Source organism: Vulpes vulpes, chromosome 6, assembly GCF_048418805.1.
Source record: "Vulpes vulpes isolate BD-2025 chromosome 6, VulVul3, whole genome shotgun sequence".
NCBI lineage: Eukaryota > Metazoa > Chordata > Mammalia > Carnivora > Canidae > Vulpes > Vulpes vulpes.
Window position 1 is genome coordinate 65366302 of NC_132785.1, and position 19481 is coordinate 65385782.

General features: G+C 52.9%; 2 protein-coding genes and 1 long non-coding RNA gene across 4 annotated transcripts; 2 read left to right on the forward strand and 1 right to left on the reverse strand.

Annotated features, from left to right (window-relative positions):
* The first annotated feature begins 433 nt into the window (after positions 1-433).
* On the forward strand, positions 434-5183 carry IRF9 (interferon regulatory factor 9). 2 transcript variants are annotated; one of them, XM_026007590.2, is made up of 9 exons: positions 434-564; positions 1337-1517; positions 1842-2025; positions 2232-2362; positions 2462-2540; positions 2642-2713; positions 3264-3605; positions 4454-4569; positions 4729-5183. In XM_026007590.2, exons 2-9 carry the CDS (start codon positions 1338-1340, stop codon positions 4855-4857), a joined length of 1233 nt encoding a protein of 410 aa, XP_025863375.2. In that variant the 5' UTR covers positions 434-564; position 1337; the 3' UTR covers positions 4858-5183. The 2 variants fall into 2 exon arrangements, with proteins under 2 accessions (XP_025863375.2, XP_072617353.1); XM_072761252.1 differs by lacking the exon at positions 434-564 and adding an exon at positions 565-683.
* A 3915-nt stretch (positions 5184-9098) lies between these two features.
* On the reverse strand, positions 9099-13814 carry LOC140599340 (uncharacterized). Its single transcript, XR_012002107.1, has 2 exons — positions 13676-13814; positions 9099-9310 (listed from the first exon to the last, which is right to left on the reverse strand). It is a non-coding gene; the product is annotated as an uncharacterized lncRNA (long non-coding RNA).
* REC8 (REC8 meiotic recombination protein) lies at positions 13759-19467 on the forward strand. Its single transcript, XM_026007605.2, has 19 exons — positions 13759-13877; positions 13977-14045; positions 14148-14290; positions 14376-14451; positions 14561-14681; positions 15685-15769; positions 16124-16203; positions 16424-16556; positions 16648-16720; positions 16803-16888; positions 17041-17090; positions 17432-17575; positions 17905-17971; positions 18098-18231; positions 18421-18469; positions 18724-18790; positions 18884-19015; positions 19085-19191; positions 19311-19467. The coding sequence occupies exons 1-19, from the start codon at positions 13822-13824 to the stop codon at positions 19400-19402; spliced, it is 1764 nt and encodes a 587-aa protein (XP_025863390.1). The 5' UTR covers positions 13759-13821; the 3' UTR covers positions 19403-19467.
* Positions 19468-19481: the final 14 nt, after the last annotated feature.

Here is a 19481-nt window from a genome sequence, read left to right on the forward strand (position 1 = left end):
CCTTCTTCTGCCCCACCATCTGGGGCACCAGGGAAAGGGGGTGAACAGAGAGCTTTGTTGAAAGGGCCGCCTGCAGCCCACCACAGGACCCTCCTTGGACTCGGCCAGGAAGGAATTGACACCGTGGATGGGCAAGGAGGCTGTCCCCAGCCCCCCACCCGACCTGGGCTTTCTCCTCCCCAGCGTCCTTTGTTCCTTCATGGAATCCAGCTGATATTTGAGGTCACCTGCCAGGCACCAGGCAGGCACGAGGGGGTAAACACAGATGCACGGGTGGTAGAGGGCTAGCCAGAGGCCTCCCGCCAGACTCCAGAATCCTGGCCTCCCTGGGAAGCGGCAGCGGCTGGCAATCAGGAGGGTCTACGGGAGCGGTGGGGGCCCTCGGATGCTGCCGCCCCCTGGTGGCGCGCGGTTGCCCTGCAGCTCGGACCACGTGATTTCTGAGAAGCGGCCGCGCCTGGAGAACTGAAACTTAGGGTGGGGACTGTAGGAAGGGGCGGAGAGATCTGGAGGGTGCCGGGCCGAGGGCCGCTTGCATCTTGGGACAGCCAGCTGGCCGCACAGGTAAGACCGGCCGAGAGTGGAGGTCAGCCCGGGTCTAGAGCTGGAAGGCCCGTCCGGATTAGAGTTGGGAGTGGGGTCTCCTGGGGCCCCTCTGTGAAACCGGAATCTACAGATGGCCTGTGAGCCGGGGGCGGGGGGGGGGGGGGGGGAGTTTGCCTGAGTGAGAGGCTGACCAGGGGTCAGGGGCCCCAGCCCTAGAAGTAAGGGGCAGAAAGCCCTGCTGCTAGATTGTTCAGAGGCCCAGCTCTGGCTGCCCGTTTGTTTTCCTGCCTTCTGGCCCTGCCCACTTCCGCCGCAGCCCTGCCCCACCTACCTATAGGGGAAGGGTGGGGGTCAAGGACCAGGTTGTTGGGGGGGGGAGTGGGTGAGGGACCATTGAGGCAGGCATCTCAGAAGCAGATACTGCTACTGCAGATGCTTGGGCTAGAGACCGGGCCGGTCCCCACGAGCCACACCAAGAGAGTTCTCTGCCACACAACAGATTTCCCAGAAAGTCTTAAAACTAGTACCAGTGTGTAGTTTCCTCCCAGATGTCACAGCCTGGGAGGTTAAAAGGGATGTGTCTTTTGTTGTTTTGTTTTGTTTGTCATTACTAGTGAAGGGACAAACCTCACCATTCGGCCTCAGAATTTTTGAGAAAGGTCTACAGGCAAAAGATAGATGGGATTCCGGGGTCCCTTGCCAGAATCCAACCCCGGTGGTAAGGATCTTGGCAGACATCCCCTCCCAAAGCATCAGTCCCACTGATGCCACCTGCCACTCTTGTCCCTAGGATGGCTTCAGGCAGGGCACGCTCCACCCGAAAGCTGCGGAACTGGGTGGTGGAGCAGGTGGAGAGCGGGCAGTTCCCGGGGGTGTGCTGGGACGACGCAGCCAAGACCATGTTCCGGATCCCCTGGAAGCATGCGGGCAAACAGGACTTCCGTGAGGACCAGGATGCCGCCTTCTTCAAGGTGACAGCGCGGAAACTGAAGCCTCCGAAGGAGGGGTGGAGTATACACTGAAGCTCTCACCCCCAAGGACTTGTGTCTGCCTGGGTTTCAGATAAAGGGGAGATTGGAGGGTAGAACCAGCTGCGTGATCATCACATCCCGTGCATGGTGAAAATGCCAACATTGTGAAGGATTTCAAGAGGGCAGTAGCGGAGCATAAACCTGAGCGCTGGCCCTTCTGTGCAGATGCTCGGGTGGCCCGTCTGCCTGGTGAAGCTGGTGCGAGTAGGGGGTCAGCCGGGGTGTGTAACATGCTGTCTCTGCTTGACTTCCTGTGTTTTGAAGGCGTGGGCCATATTTAAGGGGAAGTATAAGGAAGGGGACATGGAAGGCCCGGCTATCTGGAAGACTCGGCTGCGCTGTGCGCTCAACAAGAGTCCTGAATTTGAGGAGGTGCCTGAGAACGGCCACAGGGACGGAGCTGAGCCCTACAAGGTGTACCGGCTGCTGCCCTCCGGGACCCTACCCGGTGGGTGTCCCCTTGCCCCACCCCTCCTAGCAGCAGCAGACCTGCCTCTCTGCAGCCCCTTGCTGGTACCTCTGCCCCAACACTGTCCTTGGCAAGCTCTGCTGGCTTCTCCTTCCTGGTCCTGCCCATCCTTCCACGGCCTCCTGTCCTACCCTCTGTCCCCACTTAAGGCTCTGCCATTTCTCCCCTTCCACAATATTCCACAGCCCAGCCTGGGACCCAGAAATCACCATCAAAGCGACATCACAGCTCTGTGTCCTCCGAAAGGGAGGAGGATGAGGGGACCGCAAAGAATGGTGCGCCCAGTCCCTCCTTGCTTGCGGACCCCTTCAGAAATGTAAGAGCAAGGGTAGGAACGGGGTGGGGGGTGGGGCGCCTGAGGGCAGGGACCATAACTAGGGGAGAGGTGGGCCAACCATAGATCCTGTGTCTGCAGGAGGAGGTGGGGGCCAATGGGGGAACGAGCCGTTCAAACTTTGGGAGTAGCAGCAACAGCAGCCCTGAGCCCCAGGAAGGTACCACCTCCCCCGCCTCTGTTTGTCCCCCCACACCGCACCCTCTGGCCCTTGGAGTCCCCAGTCCTACTCTGAGCGATGCACCGCTGCTTCCCTTCTAGGCACAGGTACCGTTGAAGCCCCTTTCCAAGGAGATCAGGTGTCACTGGAGCTTCTGCCCCCTCCGGGCTCAGGTGCGTGGCGTTTCTGACTCATCCCTGCACCCTGTCCCCCCGCCTGTCTCCCTGCGGACATGCATGCATCATTGTGTCTGGCAGGGCTCATAGCAGCCCGGGCCCACCTTGCCCAGACAGAGGCACTGGTTTCTAGGCAGGATACCTGGCCAGACTCCAGACTCCAAACACAGCTCAATTCTCAAAAATACCCTCTCTACACTCTGTTCCCAGGAAATACACTTTGAGACATTAATTCCTGGGGGTCAAGCAGAGACCCAGGCTCTGGGACCTAAACTGTGAAGCCCTGGGTGATGGGAAAGTCTGGCAGGAGGCCCCTAGGCTGGTGAGGGTGGCGATTGGGCAGATGAGGAGGTGGCCCCTGGCCTCAGAAGATGAAGCTGCTACCCCTGTCCTCCCTTGGCTTCTCTCGCTGGACCTCACGTTTCTCATCAGCAAAATGAGGATGTGGGGTTCTCGAGGAGCCCCTCCTCATCCCCCAGGCCCTGGGGCTGACCAGGCGGACCCCTCAGGTGAAGCACAGGGGCAGCTGGTGGTTCTCTGTCCACAGACTACTCGCTGCTGCTCACCTTCATCTACAGTGGGCGCATGGTGGGCAAAGCCCAGGTGCAGAGCCTGGACTGCCGCCTCGTGGCCGAGCCCTCCGGCTCCCAGTGCGGGATGGAGCAGGTCGTCTTTCCCAAGCCTGACCCTCCAGAGCCCACCCAGCGCCTGCTGAGCCAGATCGAGAGGGGTGTCCTGGTAGCCAGCAACTCCCGGGGCCTCTTCGTGCAGCGCCTCTGCCCCATCCCCGTCTCCTGGAATGCACCCCAGGCCCCACCTGGCCCAGGCCCACATCTACTGCCCAGCAATGAGTGTGTGGAGCTCTTCAGAACCACCCACTTCTGCAGAGGTGAGGCTGTTCCAGCTGAGCTGAGCCCCTGGCTCCTCGTAGCCCCGCCCTGGGACTTGATAGGCTCTGCCACCACCCTGTGTTTCTGCCAGTAGATCCCTCATCACAGCTGCTGTGTGGCACCCTGCCCTTGCACCGTGCACATCCTGTGGGGCCCTGTGCTCCGCCCCGGCAGCTGTCTGGCAGCCACCCTTCCCTAGTCCAGGCCTCGGAAGATGAGGCTTAGGTGGAGCTCAGCACACACGTCACATCTCAGGGACTGCCCCACCTGGCAGCATGCAGTGACAGGAGGTGTGCCTAATGGGCCTCTCCTGCACACGCTCCCACACACGCCCTCTACCTACTCACGGGCCCTGCCACACTCCAGGCAGCTCCTCTGGTCATTCTTCTCCCATCCACTTCTGGAATTCTTCTTCTGCCTCCCTTCACCTGTAAATCTGGCCAGGAGTGTAGGGGACACAGAACGGGAGAGTTCCAGGGCCGTGGGTGCCCTTGGTGCGGGGGGGGGCGGTGAGTCAGCAACAGAGTGGGGCACCTCTGTGTCAGGCAGCCCCGGCTGCCAGGAGGACTCTTAAGTTTTCCAGCAGAGAGCTTGCAGGTCGTATAAAAATCAGTTACCTCAAAGTATTATTCGAGGAAGGGGCGCCCTTTGCTGTTTGCACATGGGAGTAGCAGCTTAGTTGCCACCGTTCCTCCTGGCATAAGGCAGCAGCCTCACAGCCCTGCGGCTCCAGTTCTGGCCCCACAGCCATCCGTCTTTGTCCATGGTGGGCCCCTCTCGGTCCCCTCCCTGCCTGTGGCCCCTGTCTTCTCTTTCTTCTAGCCCTTAACCCTTTTTTCTTCATCAGACCTGGTCAGGTACTTCCAGGGCCTGGGTCCCCCACCTGAGTTCCAGGTGACACTGAATTTCTGGGAGGAGAGCCCCGGCCCCAGCCGCACCCCAAAGAGCCTCATCACGGTGCAGGTGAGTTCAGGGCAGGGGAAGAGTAGGCTAGCCTGCCCCTGGAGGGCGTGTGTTGGGGTGGTTCCAGCAGGAGACGGGGCCTGGGGGGAAGACCTCCTAGGGTAGTGTCTGCTCTTGGCTGTGCTCCTGACAAGCTCTCCCCCACCTTCTCTGGCACAGATGGAGCAGGCCTTTGCCCGACATTTACTGGAGGAGACTCCAGAGGAGCAGTCAGCCGCTGTGTCCCTGCTGCAGAGCCTGGGAGACCCCGCTTCCTCCTCTCCTCTCTCTTCCTCCTATCTGCTTTGAAAGAGACTCATTCTCCACGCTGTTGGCCTGCCTCCCGCAGTGACAGTTCTCCGTGGTTGTCTCTGACAGCTGTGTCCTTCAACTGCTCATGTACCCGGCTGGTGGAGAACTCAAGGATGATCTTTATACCCCTGTTTTTTGTTTTTTGTTTTTGTTTTTTTTTTTTTTGAGATACACCTTTCATTTCTGAGGAACTGACCTGGGAAAGTCCAAATGGTATGAACTCAGGGGACCTTTCCCTCTTCCCCCAGTCCTAAAGCCAAGCACTTTACATTTTCTTCTTAGATGTTCACTAGGGATTTAAAATAAAATTTTTTGAAAGAGGAGTCAGTATCTGCTTTGTTGGGATGAAAAGGTAGCAGGGGTCACAGGGAAGTGAAAGAGATGTAAGGTGAGAGTGAAGTACTTGGGTTCTCTTCCTGCTGACCTCTTTGGGCCCCTTTCATCTCTTCCACCGGCAGGTCTGGCTAGGACGCTGTCTGGGCTCTGTGGGTTCTGGGCATGGGGAGAGGGGAGAGGTTAGCCACCCGGAAGAGCACGGCCTACAGCTGCTGTAGCCACCAACCTCACGTGGAAAAATCTGGGCTCTTCTCTTCTTGGCTAAGGCCTCCGATTCGGGCCTTACAACAGGCTTAGGGTTGGACTCTGGGCAGGAGTTCTAAATGAACAGGAGAACTTGAAGTTGCCCTCAAATTCTGGGCTACAAGCACTGGGGCCTGGAATAGGCAGCAGAATCAGAGGGAAGAGCTGCTGAGCCTCCTGTGCTGAGGGAGACCAGGCCCTGGCACCTCTTCTCCCAACACATGGGGTACTATCCTCTCAATGGGAGGGACTCCCAAACTGTTTTCCTTGCTCTACCTAAGCCCCATAGAAGACCATCTGGCCTAGGCTGCAACATCACCCACACTTGCTCACTGAGATTTGAGGGCTCCAGGTCAGCTGGCCCCTCTGAGCCCTTACCCCCTGGGTTTGCCACCAAACTAAAAGTTCTTCCTCTTTAAGGCCACTCGTCATCTTAATCTCTCCACTCACGTCCAGACCTAAGTCACCATTTAGCTGATGTTGCAGCCTCCAGCTCCCCTCTTCCTGTAGGGGACCCCAGATTGGAGGAAGAGGGGCTCCCAGACCAGACTCCTTCCTGTCAGACTGCTCTTGGAAGCCTTGCCTGGTTCACCTACGTGATCAAAACCTAGATGCCTAGACCCTCAAGGATCTTCCTACTGGCATGTTTGACAAACTTCAGTGCTGCCCTTGAGCCTTCCTGCCTCTTTGGATCTTCCTCCTATTCAGTCTTGACCATCGTCCTCCTGAGAAGCCAAGAGCCCAAACAGGCCTCTGCATTAGCAGGGAAGAACGCAGGTACTGAGTGCTCAGGTACTCGAACTCCAGAGTGCCCTCTGCTTGCTAGAATCCCTCCTGGCCCTCCTGTGCCCTTGCTGCCTCCTCAACTTCATCTTCTTTCTTTTATTTTTAATTTTAATCCCAGTATAATTAACATACAGTGTCAAATTAGTTTCACGTGTATAATTACTTATCCATTTCTTTATCGATGGACACCTGGGCTGCTTCCATAGTTTGACTCTTGTAGATACTGCTGCTATAAACATAGGGGTGCCTATATCCTTTTGAACTGGTGCTTTCATATTCTTTGGGTAAATGCCCTGTAGTGGAGTCGCTGGATCATATAGTAGTTCTATTTTTAATTTCTTAAGCACCCTCCATACTGTTGTACGCAGTGGCTGCACAGGTTTGCATCCCCAACAGTAGTGCACAGTTCCTTTTTTTTCCACATCCTCACCAACACATGTTGTTTCTTGTGTTTTTGATTTTAGCCATTCTGACAGGCGCAAGGTGATAGATCACTGTGGTTTTGATTTGCATTTCCCTGACGAGTGATGTTGAGCATCTTCTCATGTAGCTGCTGGCCACCATCTGTCTGTCTTTTTTTTTTTAAGATTTATTTATTTATTCATGAGAAACACACAGAGAGAGAGAGAGAGAGAGAGAGAGAGAGAGAGAGAGGCAGAGACACAGGCAGAGGGAGAAGCAGGCTCCATGCAGGGAGCCTGATGTGGGACTTGATCCCCAGTCTCCAGGATCACACCCCGGGCTGCAGGCGGCGCTAAACCACTGCACCACCATGGCTGCCCTGTCTGTCTTCTTTAGAGAAATGTCTGTTCATGTCTTCTGCCCAATTTTTTAATTGAATTATTTGGGGATTTTTTGGTGTTGAGTTGCATAACTTCTTTATATATTTTGGATACTAGCCCTTTATGAGATATGTCATTTGCAAATACCTTCTCTCGTTTAGTAGGTTGCCTTTTAGTTTTGTTGATGGTTTCTTGCACTGTGTAAAAGCCTTTAATTTTGATGTAGTCTCCATAGCTTTTTTTTTTTTTTTAAGATCGTGTTTATTCATGAGAGACACAGAGAGGCAGACACACAGGCAGAGGGAGAAGCAGAATCCCCTCCATGCTTCCCTCCATGCAGGGAGCCCGATGTGGGACTGGATCCTTGGACTCCAGGTTCATGCCCTGAGCCAAAGGCAGACGCTAAACCGCTGAGCCATCCAGGCATCCCTTATTTTTGCTTTTGTTTCCCTTTCTTCAGGGGATGCATCTAGAAACATGGTACAGCTGATGTCAGAGAGCACTACTTGTGCTCTCTTCTAAGATTTTTATGGTTTTAAGTCTCACATTTAGGTCCTTAATCTATTTTGAGTTTATTTTTATGTATGGTGTAGAAAAGTGTTCCAGTTTCATTCTTCTGCATGTAGCTGTCCAATGTTCCCACCACTATTTGTGGAAGAGACTGTTTCCCTTTTCATATACTTACCGCCTTTGTTGAAGATTCATTGATCATGTAATTGTAGGTTTAGTTCTGGGCTCTGTATTCTGTTCCATTGGTCTACATGTCTATATTTTTTAAAGATTTATTTACTTATAAATAAAAATTAAAAAAAAAAAAGGGATCCCTGGGTGGCGCAGCGGTTTAGCACCTGCCTTTGGCCCAGGGCGCGATCCTGGAGACCCGGGATCAAATCCCACGTCAGGCTCCCGGTGCATGGAGCCTGCTTCTCCCTCTGCCTGTGTCTCTGCCTCTCTCTCTCTCACTGTGACTATCATAAATAAAAATTTTAAAAAAAGATTTATTTACTTATTTTAGAGAGTGAGGGAGCGAGTACGTGTGGGAGGGGCAGAGGGAGTGGGAGAGACTCTCAAGCAGACACCAGACTGAGCACAGAGCTGACACGGGGCTCAATCCCAGGACCCTGAAATCACAATCTAAGCCAAAACCAGGAGTTGGATGCTTGACCAACCGTGCCACTCAGGCACCCCTCTTTGTGTCTGTTTTTATGGCAGTACCATACAGTTTTGATTACTACAGCTTTGTAATAGAACTTGAAGTCTGGATTATGATGCCTCCAGCTTTGCTTTTCTTTCTCAGGATTGCTTTGGCTATTTGAGGTTTTTTTGTGGTTGCATACAAATTTTAGGATTGTTTGTTCTAGTTTTTTGAAAAATATTGTTTTTCAAAGTTACTATTGCTAGGGATTCATGCTATTTTGACAGGGATTGCATTAAATCTGTAGATTGCTTTGGATAGTATAGACACTTTGACAATATTTGTTCACTTCATGAGCACAGAATCTCTTTCCATTTCTTTGTGTCATATTCAATTTCTTTCATCAGTGTTTTATAGTTTGCAGAGTACAGATCTTTTACCTCTTTGGTTAGGTTCGTTCCTAGGTATTTTATTATTTTGGGTACAATTATAAATGGGATTGTTTTCTTCATTTCTCTTTCTGCTCCTTCATTATTAGTGTATAGAAATGCAATGGGATTTCTGTACATTGATTTTGTATCCTGTGACCTTACTGAATTCATTGATCAGTTCTAGTAGTTTTTTGGTGGACTTTTTAAGGTTTTCTATATATAGTATCATGTCATCTGCAAATAGTGAAAATTTTAATTCTTCCTTACCAATTTGGATGCCTTTTATACCTTTTTCTTATCTGATTGCTGTGACTAGGACTTCCAGTACTATGTTAAATAAAAGTGGTGAGAATGAACATCCTTACCTTTTCCTGACCTTAGGGGAAAAGCTTTCAGTTTTTCCCCATTGAGAATGGTGTCACCTGTAGGTCTTACATATATGGCCTTTATAATGTTGAGGTATGTTTCCTCTAAATCTACTTTGTTAAAGGTCTTTATCATGAATGAATGTTGTACTATGTCAAATGCTTTTTCTGCATTTATTGAAATGACCATACGTTTTTTATCCTTAACAATATGACATATCATGATTGATTTGCAAATATTGAACCACACTTGCAACCCAGGAATAAATCCTTCTTGATCGTGACGAGTGATTTTTTTTAGTGTATTATTTGATTCAGTTTGCTAATATCTTGTCGAGGGCTTTTGCATCTCTGTTCATCAGTATCACTGGCCTGAAAAAAAAAAGAAGAATCACTGGCCTGTGGTTTTCTTTTTTTGTTTGTTTTTTGTATCAGGACAATGCAGACCTCATACAATAAATTTGGAAGCATTCTGTCATCTTTTTTTTTTTTTTTAAGATTCTATTTACTTATTCAACAGAGATAGACAACACAAGCAGAAGGAGAGGCAGAGGGAGAGGGAGAAGCAGGTTGAGCAGGGAGCCTGCCATAGGACTTGATCCCAGGACACTGGGATCATGACTTGAGATGAAGGCAGATATTTAACTGAGACATCCAGGTACTCCTTTTTTTTTGAACAATTTGAAAAGCATAGGTATTAACTCTTTTTTAAATATTTTGTTGAATTCACCTGTGAAGCCATCCAGTCCTGGACTTTTTGTTTATTGACAGTTTTTTGATTAATGATTGAATGTCATTGCTGATAACTGGTCTGTTCAAATTTTCTATTTCCTTCTGACTCAGTTATGTTTCTAGGAATTTACTCATTTCTTCTAGGTTGTTCAATTTATTGGCATATAAGTCTTCATAATATTCTTTTATGATCTTTTGTATTTCTGTGGTATTGGTTGTGATTTCTCCTCTTTCATTTCTGATTTTGAATGCTTTTCTTTTTAGTCTAGCTTTTAACAGTTTATAAATTTTGTTGATCTTTTCAAAGAACCACCTCCTATTTTCATTGATCTATCCATTTTTAAATTTTTAAAAAAGATTTTATTCATTTATTCATGAGAGACACAGAGAGAGGCAGAGACATAGGCAGAAGGAGAAGCAGGGTCCCTGTGGGGAGCCCGATGTGGGACTAGATCCCGGGACCCTGGAATCAAGACTTGAGCCAAAGGCAGATGATCAACCACTGAGCCACCAAGACATCTCTCTGCTCTAATTTTTATTATTTCCTTACTTCTTTCCTTTTATTGGTTTTGGGTTTTGTTCTTCTTTTTCTAGCTCCTTTAGGTATAAGGTTTGAGATTTTTCTTGCTTTTTGAAGTAGGTCTGTATTACTATAAGTCTTGCTCTTAGAATTGCTTTTGTCGCATTTCAACAATTTTAGACTGTTGTGTTTTAATGTTAATCTGTCTGTATTTTTTCTTAAGATTTTTTATTTATTTATTCACGAGAGACAGAGAGAGAGAGAGACAGAGAGAGAGAGAGAGAGAGGCAGAGACACAGACAAAGGGAGAAGCAGGCTCCATGCAGGAAGCCTGACGTGAGGCTTGATCCCGGGTCTCCAGGATCAGGCCCTGGGCTGAAGGTGGCGCTAAACCAGTGAGCCACCCAGGCTGCCTGTGTCTGTATTTTTTGATATCCTTTTTGATTTCTTCATTGACCCATTCATTGCTTACTAGCATGTTATTCAATCTCCATGTATTTGTGATCTTTCCAGATTTTTTCTTATGGTTGATTTCTAGTTTGATAGTGTTGTGGTTAGAAATCAGTTACATGGCATGGCTTCGATGTTTAATTTGTTGAGACTTGTTTTGTGGCCTAATATGTAATCTATTCTGGAGAACGTTCCATGTGTGCTTGAAAAGAATGTATATTCTGCTGTTTTAGGATAGAATGTTCTGAATATATATGTTAAATCCATCTGGTCCAATGGGTCATTCAAAGCCACTGTCTCTTTACTTTCTGTTTAGATGACCTGTCCATTGATGTAAGCGAGGATTAAAGTCCCCTACTATTAAAATAAAAATAAAAATAAAGTCCCCTACTATTATTGTATTACTATTGATTACTTCCTTTATATGTTATTAACTGCTTCATGTATTTGGGTGCTTCCATGTTGGGTGCATAAGTATTTACAATTGTTTTATTTTCTGGTTGGATTGTTCCATTTATGATTATAGTGTCCTCTTCCATTTTTCTGCCATACCCCACATCCAATCCATCAGCAGATCCCCTTGTTCCTTCAGAATCTATCCAGAATCTGACCACTTTTTTCTGCTTTCACCACTAACACTTTGGAACAAGCTACTGTCATATCTCTTTCTCCTTCCTTCTACATCTTTTTTTCTCCCTCCACTATTGTCCACCTTTGCCTATTCTCAACACAGTAGAGATTGTCTTAACACATAAATCTCATGTCATTCCTCTGCTCAAAACCCTCCATTAGCTGTTGACTCCTACAGAGTAAAAGCCCAAATCCTTACAGTGGCCTCTGTGCTCCTTGTGATGTAACCCCTATCTTCCTCTCTAACATCACCCCTTGTCATTCTTGCTCCAGGCTCCTTGAACTTACCATATTTCTGTCTCAGGACCTTTGCAGTTGCTGGGGGGTTTCATGTAAAATATCCTTCCTTCAGGAGGGTGCTTTTGCCTTCTCTCTTCAGAGAGGGCTTCCCTGAGCACCGTACGTAAACATGTAAACAGCAGCGCTCACTATTCTCTATTCTTCTACGCTGCCTCATTGTTCTCATAGTACTGGTCAGCACTTAACATATTTCTATTTGTATACTTGCTTATCATCTCTCCTTCCTTAACCCATAAGAACAGGGACTTGGGGCATGCCGGGTGGCTCCCCGGGTTTAGCACTGCCTTTGGCCCAGGGCGTGATTCTGGGGACCCGGGATCAAGTCCCACGTCGGGCTCCCTGCATGGAGCCTGCTTCTCCCTCTGCCTGTGTCTCTGCCTCTCTCTCTCTCTCTCTGTTTCTCATGAATAAATAAATAAAAATCTTAAAAAAAAAAAAAAAAAAAAAGAACAGGGACTTGTTGGTTCATTGCCCTATCCCCGGTGCCTAGAGGAGTACATGGCACATAGGCACATCATAAATACTTGCTGAACAGAGGGATGGATAAGTACATTACTCTATTTCTTATCTCCTACACTAGGTTCTAAGTACCTTAAGGGTGGATGCCCCCTTTGTCATCTTTGTGGCCCCACGTGAATTTATAAACATTGATATATGTACAGTGATTGAAACAATTTGTATTATTTAGAAACTAATTTAGCCAAGCACCATGGAATAGGTACTATAAACACTGGAACAGAGTTCCCAACCAGGCTGTCATTAAGAAGCTTTGTGATCTGGGAAAAACCATCATATGGGCCTGTTTTCTCACCTGTAAAATCAAGTCCTGTATAGCTTACAAGGACTAAATTTGGAAATCTGTCAGTTCTGACTTTCCGTGGTTGTAAATTTGGGGTATTTGACAAATGTTTACTGCCTAGGTTCCGGGAAGCAGTTGGAGAAAGAAAAAAAAAAAATCTCAAGCTTGTAGACTGAAGGAACAAAATAAAATAGGGTCAGCTCAGCCGTAGTAAGAGCCGAGTGTTACAGAGGCAGAAGCAAGCCCTGGGGTCAAGGCTGGGAGGGGCATCCTAGGCCAAAGTCGAGGCTGTACCAAGGCAGGAGGCAGGAGGCGCAGGGAGAAACAGTGGTTTGAGCCGAATGGCTTTTGTCCGCAGAGAGGTATGCCCCGCATCGCACAGAGGGGAGGTCTGTTTCAGCCAGAACAGTCAGAGCTGGAAAACAGCCGGGCAGGGCATGCCCATGATCTGACTTCCTCCCCATTGATCTTGGCGGCTTCAAGCCCACCGCACACCGTTTCCGCCTGCCCAGGTGACAACAGGCCCAAGGCTGCGCGCAGAGGCGACCGATCCTGGATCTTCGGTGCTTGGTTGGGCCTGGGTGGGCTTCAGGGGAAAGGGCGAGGTCTGACCTCAGGTCAGGCGCCCAGAATGGGGCAGGGCAGTTGCCCCGGGCATGACCCGACCTTTTCTAGTAGTTGAAACGCCCTTGTTACCAAGCCGGCTGGGGCCGGCTGGGGGGGCTGGGCCGTGCTCCTCGCTCATTGGTCAGCAGAGAAGTGCCACCGAGGAGCCCCTGTTACCAGAGGCGAGAACGAGAGTCCATTGGTCGGGACACCTCACAATGGCCCGCGGCACGTGGGCTCCTTCTGATTGGCTCGCTGCCCGCCCAGGAGCCGGGTTGCCTCGACGCCAAGTGGGCTGCTCGGCGTCCTGGAGCAGAGCGCCCCCAAGCCCATCCCTGCTGCCCATTGGCTGTTGTGGGGTCCGCCGCCATCTAATGACGAGGGAGGCGCCCGGCTCCCGAGCGCGCGCCCCCTGCGGCGGGATCTAGCCGCGCCGGGACTGCAGGTGCCCGAGCGGAGTGCAAGGCCCGGGAGCAAGGCCCGGGAGCCGGGAGCCGGGAGCCGGGAGCCCGCCCTCGGGGAGCTCTGTACCTCCAACCCGGAACCCGACCCGGAAGGCCCCGTAAGTTCGAAGCAGCCACGCGGCGTGTGAGCCCACTCGGGGCGGCAGGAGGGGGCGTCCCCACCGGCCTGTGCGCAGTCCGCGCCTCGGTTTCCTCCTCGCCCTAATTGTTTACCCGCCGCACGTCGGTTCCTTTACCTGGCTCCTGGGGGCCACCCGGGGTGCCGGCTCTCCAAAGCCTTTGCCCCGACGCTGTAGGGAAGCCCAGTGCCACAAGGGATTCAGATCGAGATCGAGGTCCAGCGGAGGAGCGGTGGGGACGAGGGTGAAAGCCCCGTGGGACGATGTTCTACTATCCCAACGTGCTTCAGCGCCACACTGGCTGCTTCGCCACCATCTGGTAAGGGCCCAGCCGTGAGCCCCGGGAGGGGCATCCAGGGGCCCCAGCCAGCGCTGCCCCCGCCATCCACCCCGTCCCCTCCTCCGCCCCCGCCCCCAGGCTGGCGGCGACCCGCGGCAGCCGGTTGGTGAAGCGCGAGTATCTCAAGGTGAACGTGGTGAAGACCTGGTAAGGCCGGAGGAAGGGGAGGAGCGGCCTGGCCTGAGCGGGCGGGGCAGGGGAGGAGGGCGGGCCGTGGCGCAGCGTGACCAGGGCGCGTGGTCCCCCCAGTGAGGAAATCCTGGATTACGTGCTGGTACGAGTTCAGCCCCCGCAGCCTGGCCAGCCGCGGCCCCGCTTCTCCCTGTATCTGTCAGCCCAGCTGCAGATCGGCGTGATCCGGGTCTACTCTCAACAGTGCCAGTACCTCGTAGGTAAGGCTGGGAAGGCTCGGAGATGGGGCAGAGCCGAGTGGCCCTGGGCTAGGCATGCGCTCTACCTTGCCACCCCTGCCCACAGAGGACATCCAGCACATCCTGGAGCGCCTGCACCGTGCCCAGCTGCAGATCCGCATTGATATGGTGGACACTGACCTGTGAGTGCCCCGGGGGCCTGAACCACTCAGCCGCCCGTGTGTGACCTCCCTGCTTGGAGTCAGCCCTCTGCCTCAGTGCTTGACAGCCCACATTTTCCCTCTCTCTCAGACCCAGCCTGCTGCTTCCTAACCACCTGGCCATGATGGAGACCCTGGAAGATGCTCCAGACCCCTTTTTTGGGTTGATGTCTGTGGATCCCACACTTCCCAGCCCATTCAGTATCCCACAGGTAGGCCTCACCGATGAGTTGACAGTGCAGAACGGGAGTGCTGTCCCTGTGCCAGTCTAACGCTGGGGGGCTGTCATGGTGGACCCCTCCCAACAAAGACGGCTTCACTCATCTATTCAAGGTCACCCTCCAGGCAACTCTTGTCTCAAGTACTCTCCACACAGTTCCCACTGCCAAGGCTCTACTGCAGCCCTTTATCATCTCTTAGCCCTGGGTTTCCTGTCCTTGTTCCTTGTCCACAACACCCTGACACCTCCACAGTTTAAGACAGCGCTACTTCCTTCTTTCAAAGATGCCTCCAGGGCACCCCGGGTAGCACAGCGGTTTAGCGCAGCCTTCAGCCCAGGGTGTGGTCCTGGAGACCCGGCTTCCTGTCCCACGTCAGGCTCCCTGCATGGAGCCTTCTTCTCCTTCTGCCCGTGTCTCTGCCTCTCTCTGTGTGTGTCTCTCATGAATAAATAAGTAAAATATTAAAAAAAAAAAAAAAAAGTCGCCTCCAGCGGTTCCCCACTACAAGCGGCTCTCCACGCCTGTGCTGGTGCTCACCCTCGTTCTGTATTAAGTCATATGTATCCGTATAGATATGTATCCGTACAGCAGACCTGGCTCCAATGTCACCCCTTTCTATGAGGCCTTCCCCCTGGCCAGGCCCACACATTGTTTTGGAAATGAGCACTTGGCTAGGGGCTTGTTTCACCCGTTGTGTGGACTCTTGCTGGGGTCCTATATGAACTGATCTTCCTCTTAGACTATAAGCTACTAAAGCTCAAATGTCTTTTCTGTTCCTCTATACCCCACAACACTTGACATGAGGATGCAGTGCTTCCTGCACAGAAAAACTGTTCTTAGGGGCAGGAACGGGAGGCAAGAGCAAATGGCGAGTGACCTCAGGGCATGCTCATGTCACAAGGCTTAAACACGAAGCCTTAATCTATTGTCTGAATAAGGTGGTGGAAGTAGGAAAACGGGCTGAAGATGAACCTTTCCTTTTTCCTCCCCAAAGATTCGACACCTCCTAGAGGCTGCAACCCCAGAGAAAGTTCTTGAGGAGGCCCCTCCTGAAGTCCCCATGGAGCCTCTGAAGCCAGGTGAGCAGAGAGCACCTCCTTCCCAGGAGAGGCGTAGGAAGGCCCAGGAACTGAAGAAATGACCATCTTTCAGCTTCTCTTAAGAGCCAGGCCCTGTGAGGGGCATTTTGTCACTTTATTTCTGCCTCACAAGAGTCCTGTGAGATCAGAATTCTTATCCCCATTTTACAGAGGAGGAAAATGAGGCCCGTAGTGGTTAAACAGCATAGACAGGGGCAGATTGCCAGTGACCGGCCCAAACCTGACCAGAACCCAGGCTGACTTGATTCTAGAGTCCATGCTTCTGCCTTACCACACGGGTGTGGGAATCTGGAAGGAAGCAGAGGGCCTGGTGTGACTCTCCTGCCCCTCCAGACAGGATCCCGGTCACTGTGCTGTCTCCAGAGGCCATCACCCTCCAGGAGGCGGAGCCAATCCGCATGCTGCACATCGAGGTGAGTTGTCCTGGGGCAACAGAGCCTCAGGCCTAAGGCCTGCCTCTGGAGGCTCAGCCCACCTTACCCGGCCCTGTCTGCTCCCCCATCCCAGTCCTGCCTTCTTGTCTCCATTTCAGCAGGCCTCCTGCCACTCACCTCTCACACCCCATCTCCTAGAGCTAACTGCCTTTTCCAGAAATGGAATTGCATTCCCTCTCCTTACTCCTCTTCTCGACAGGGTGAACAGGACCTCCCAGAGATTAGCCGCCGAGACCTGGACCTGCTGATTGCCGAGGAAGACGAAGCTATCTTGTTAGAGGAGCGGCTAGGCAGGCCTCTCCGGCCTCGTAGGGCCCCTCCGCCAGTGGATGGTCAGCGCCCTGGCACGGGCAGGCCGGGCTGGGGCAGTAGTGCTCCCATGTCTGCTCTTCTGTGCTCTAAGCCCTGATCTTCTCTGTGCAGTGTCCAAGGAGGAGCCCCGGGCTCTTGAGGGGGAGGCCGAAGTACCCCCACTCTCACCTGCAGCTCTCACACTGTAAGGGCAACACCCCCTTGGGCCAGCTAGGGGGTCTGTGCTGAGAGGGCTGACCTCAGTTCTCTTGCCCGTTTTCCCTCAGGGCGGAAGGGGTTGCAGAGCCACTTCCAGTCCTGGTCCCGGAGGAGCTGAAGCCAGCAGGCTGGGAGCCTGAGGCCCTACCTACTGGTGAGTGCCCATCGTGCCTGGGGCCTTCCCCAGCTACTGCAGCCAAGGGCCCTGGATTCCATCTTGCCGAAGGGAGGCCTTCTTGCTTCTTGCCTGGGTGGCTGCCGGGGTGAAGGGGTGTGGCAGATCTGGGACCTAGAATGTTGTTGCAGAGGTGACCCCTCCTCTGGAGCTGCGTCTGCCAGCCCCCCTCAGCCCAGAGGTGAGTAGTGCCCTTCCAAGCTCTCTCCCCCTTTGCCCTACTCTCACAACTCCCAGAGCTGCTCATCCCTACTCAGCTGCCCCAAGCCCTAGGCAACTGCTAGCCAACCTGGGTCTTTGTGCAAATGGTAAAAGGTGCCCCCGCCCACACTCCATTTTGTCCAGCCTGCACTTCCCAGGTGGGTCCCCTCCTGTGAGGTCAGAGCTGCACTTGAGGCCCTGCCCAAGCTCTTTTCCAGGGTGCCTGCGGAGCGGGTATGTGGGGCCTGTTTCATAGTCGGCCAAGGTGGCAGGAAAAGGAGTAATGGGTATCCTTGCCCCCCACCTCCCCTCTCCACTCAGAGGCGGCCTCCAGTGCCCCCACGTCCTAGGATCCCACCCGCTCGTCGCCGCCGCCGCCAATTATTGTTCTGGGACAAGGAGACTCAGATCTCCCGGGAGAAATTCCAGGAACAACTGCAAACCAGAGCCCACTGCTGGGAGTGTGTAAGCGCAGCCCAGGTTCTGCAGGGGAGGGACGAAGGGAGGGAGGCAGGCAGGGAGGGCCTGGGGCCACATATACTGCGCCTTCTCATCTCTGAGGCTGCACTGGGATCCATCCTCAGAGAGCACATGTTATAGGTCTACACATGTTCCTTCAGTGACCCACATAGCCCATCCATGGGCACCAGTTAGCAGTGAGCAGGGCAGGCAGGGGCAGAAGCCTGACACTTGGAAGGTCAGAGGCCTTGGAACAATGAATTGCAAAGAAGTGGAGAAGGGGCAGGGAGGAGTGGCTCACTCCTGTGTGGCTCTGCCCCACCTCCCCCTTACAGCCAAAGGTGCAGCCTCTGGAGAGGACCATCAGAAGCCCCACAGAGCTATTCCAAACCCCGACTCACTGTAAGGAATGGTGGGAGCTGGCATGTGTGTGTGTGTGGGGGGGGGAGTTGAACCCATATTCCTTGCTTGTTGTGTTCCTCATACCTCAGACCCCATCCCTGCTGCCCTCCCTCCCTTCCTCCCCAGCTGGCTGGCTGCCCCCAGAACTGCTGGCTCTCTGGACCCACTGTGCGCAGCCACCCCTCGGAGCACTCAGGCGAAGGCCACCTCCGGAGCCTGAGGAGGAAGAAAGGAGGATGGAAACCCCAAGTGATATCGAGGTAACTGCACGCCCTGAGGAGGGGTGCCCTCAGGGCCGGCCCCCTCTTGAGGTCCAGCAGGCTGACCTCTGGGCCCCTCCCACCCCCCAGGCCAGTGGCGCCAGGTCCTGTCCCCAAGTGCAAGCCTGCGTCACCCTGCCTGGGCGCTTCTGACACTTGAGGACTTAGTTCTCTTTCTCCCATCCCCAGGTCCTGAGAGAGGCCCAGGAGCCCAGTGGGCCCCTCATGCTGTCTTCAGGTAGGCACCTGGGGAAGGGAGGGGACCATCACCCCAGCCACTGTCCCAGGAAGCCAGTACCGGTACCCTAACTGCTGATGGTTTTTACTAGAGGAAGCATTGAACGTAAGGGGGCCTAGATCTCTTTAACAGTTTCTCCTACCTGTGTACTTTGAACAAGTCACTGCAGTGGCATCTAATTCAACTGAGTGGCCTCAAGGTCCCTGACCACTCAGATCTCAGCAGACCCCCTTGGGATCTTACCTTCCCAACAGAGCTCTCTCTAGAAACGGCTGAGGAAGAGAAGTCCCGTGCCAGCCTCATCCCCCCGGAAGAACGGTGGTAAGCCACCCACGCAGGTGACCTTGGGTATGGCCCTCGTCAGTGTCCCAGCCTGCCTCCCTCCTAGCTCCACTGACTCCTGTTTTCTCCCAGGGCCTGGGCTGAGGCAGAGCAGCCAGAGGCCCCGGTGTTGCCTGTGGTACCTGAGGTCCCTGAAATGCCCCTGGAGTTGCCTTTGGAGCTGCCCCCGGAGCCCAAGTTGCTGTCGCTGGAGGCCGTGTACAGGTGATGGGGAAAGGTGCCTTGGGGTGGGCCCAGGCTGGGACTTCGGCTCATAGCTCTTGATCCCCCCAGGGCTGTAGCCCAGGAGCTGCAGGCCAACAGGGAGCCTGATTTCAGCAGCCTGCTGTCCCCCTTCAGCCCCCGCTGGATGGCCGCCCGGGTCTTTTACTTGCTTCTGGGTGAGTGTGTGCGTGCGTGTGCACATGGTCGGGGGAGGGAGGGAGGCAAGGACACACAGGCCAGAGGCCGCTACACAGATTCCACCCCCTGACTGGGCCCATCCTCTTCTCTTGACCAGTGCTTGCAGCCCAACAGATCCTTCGCCTGGAGCAAGAGAAACCATACGGGCGCCTCCTGATCCGGCTGGGGCCTCGATTCCATTGTGGTTAGAACTAATTATAAAGCCACCGGGAAATTGGCTATATTAAAATACGTCTTCCTGCCTCTGTTCTCAACATGTAGCTAGCTC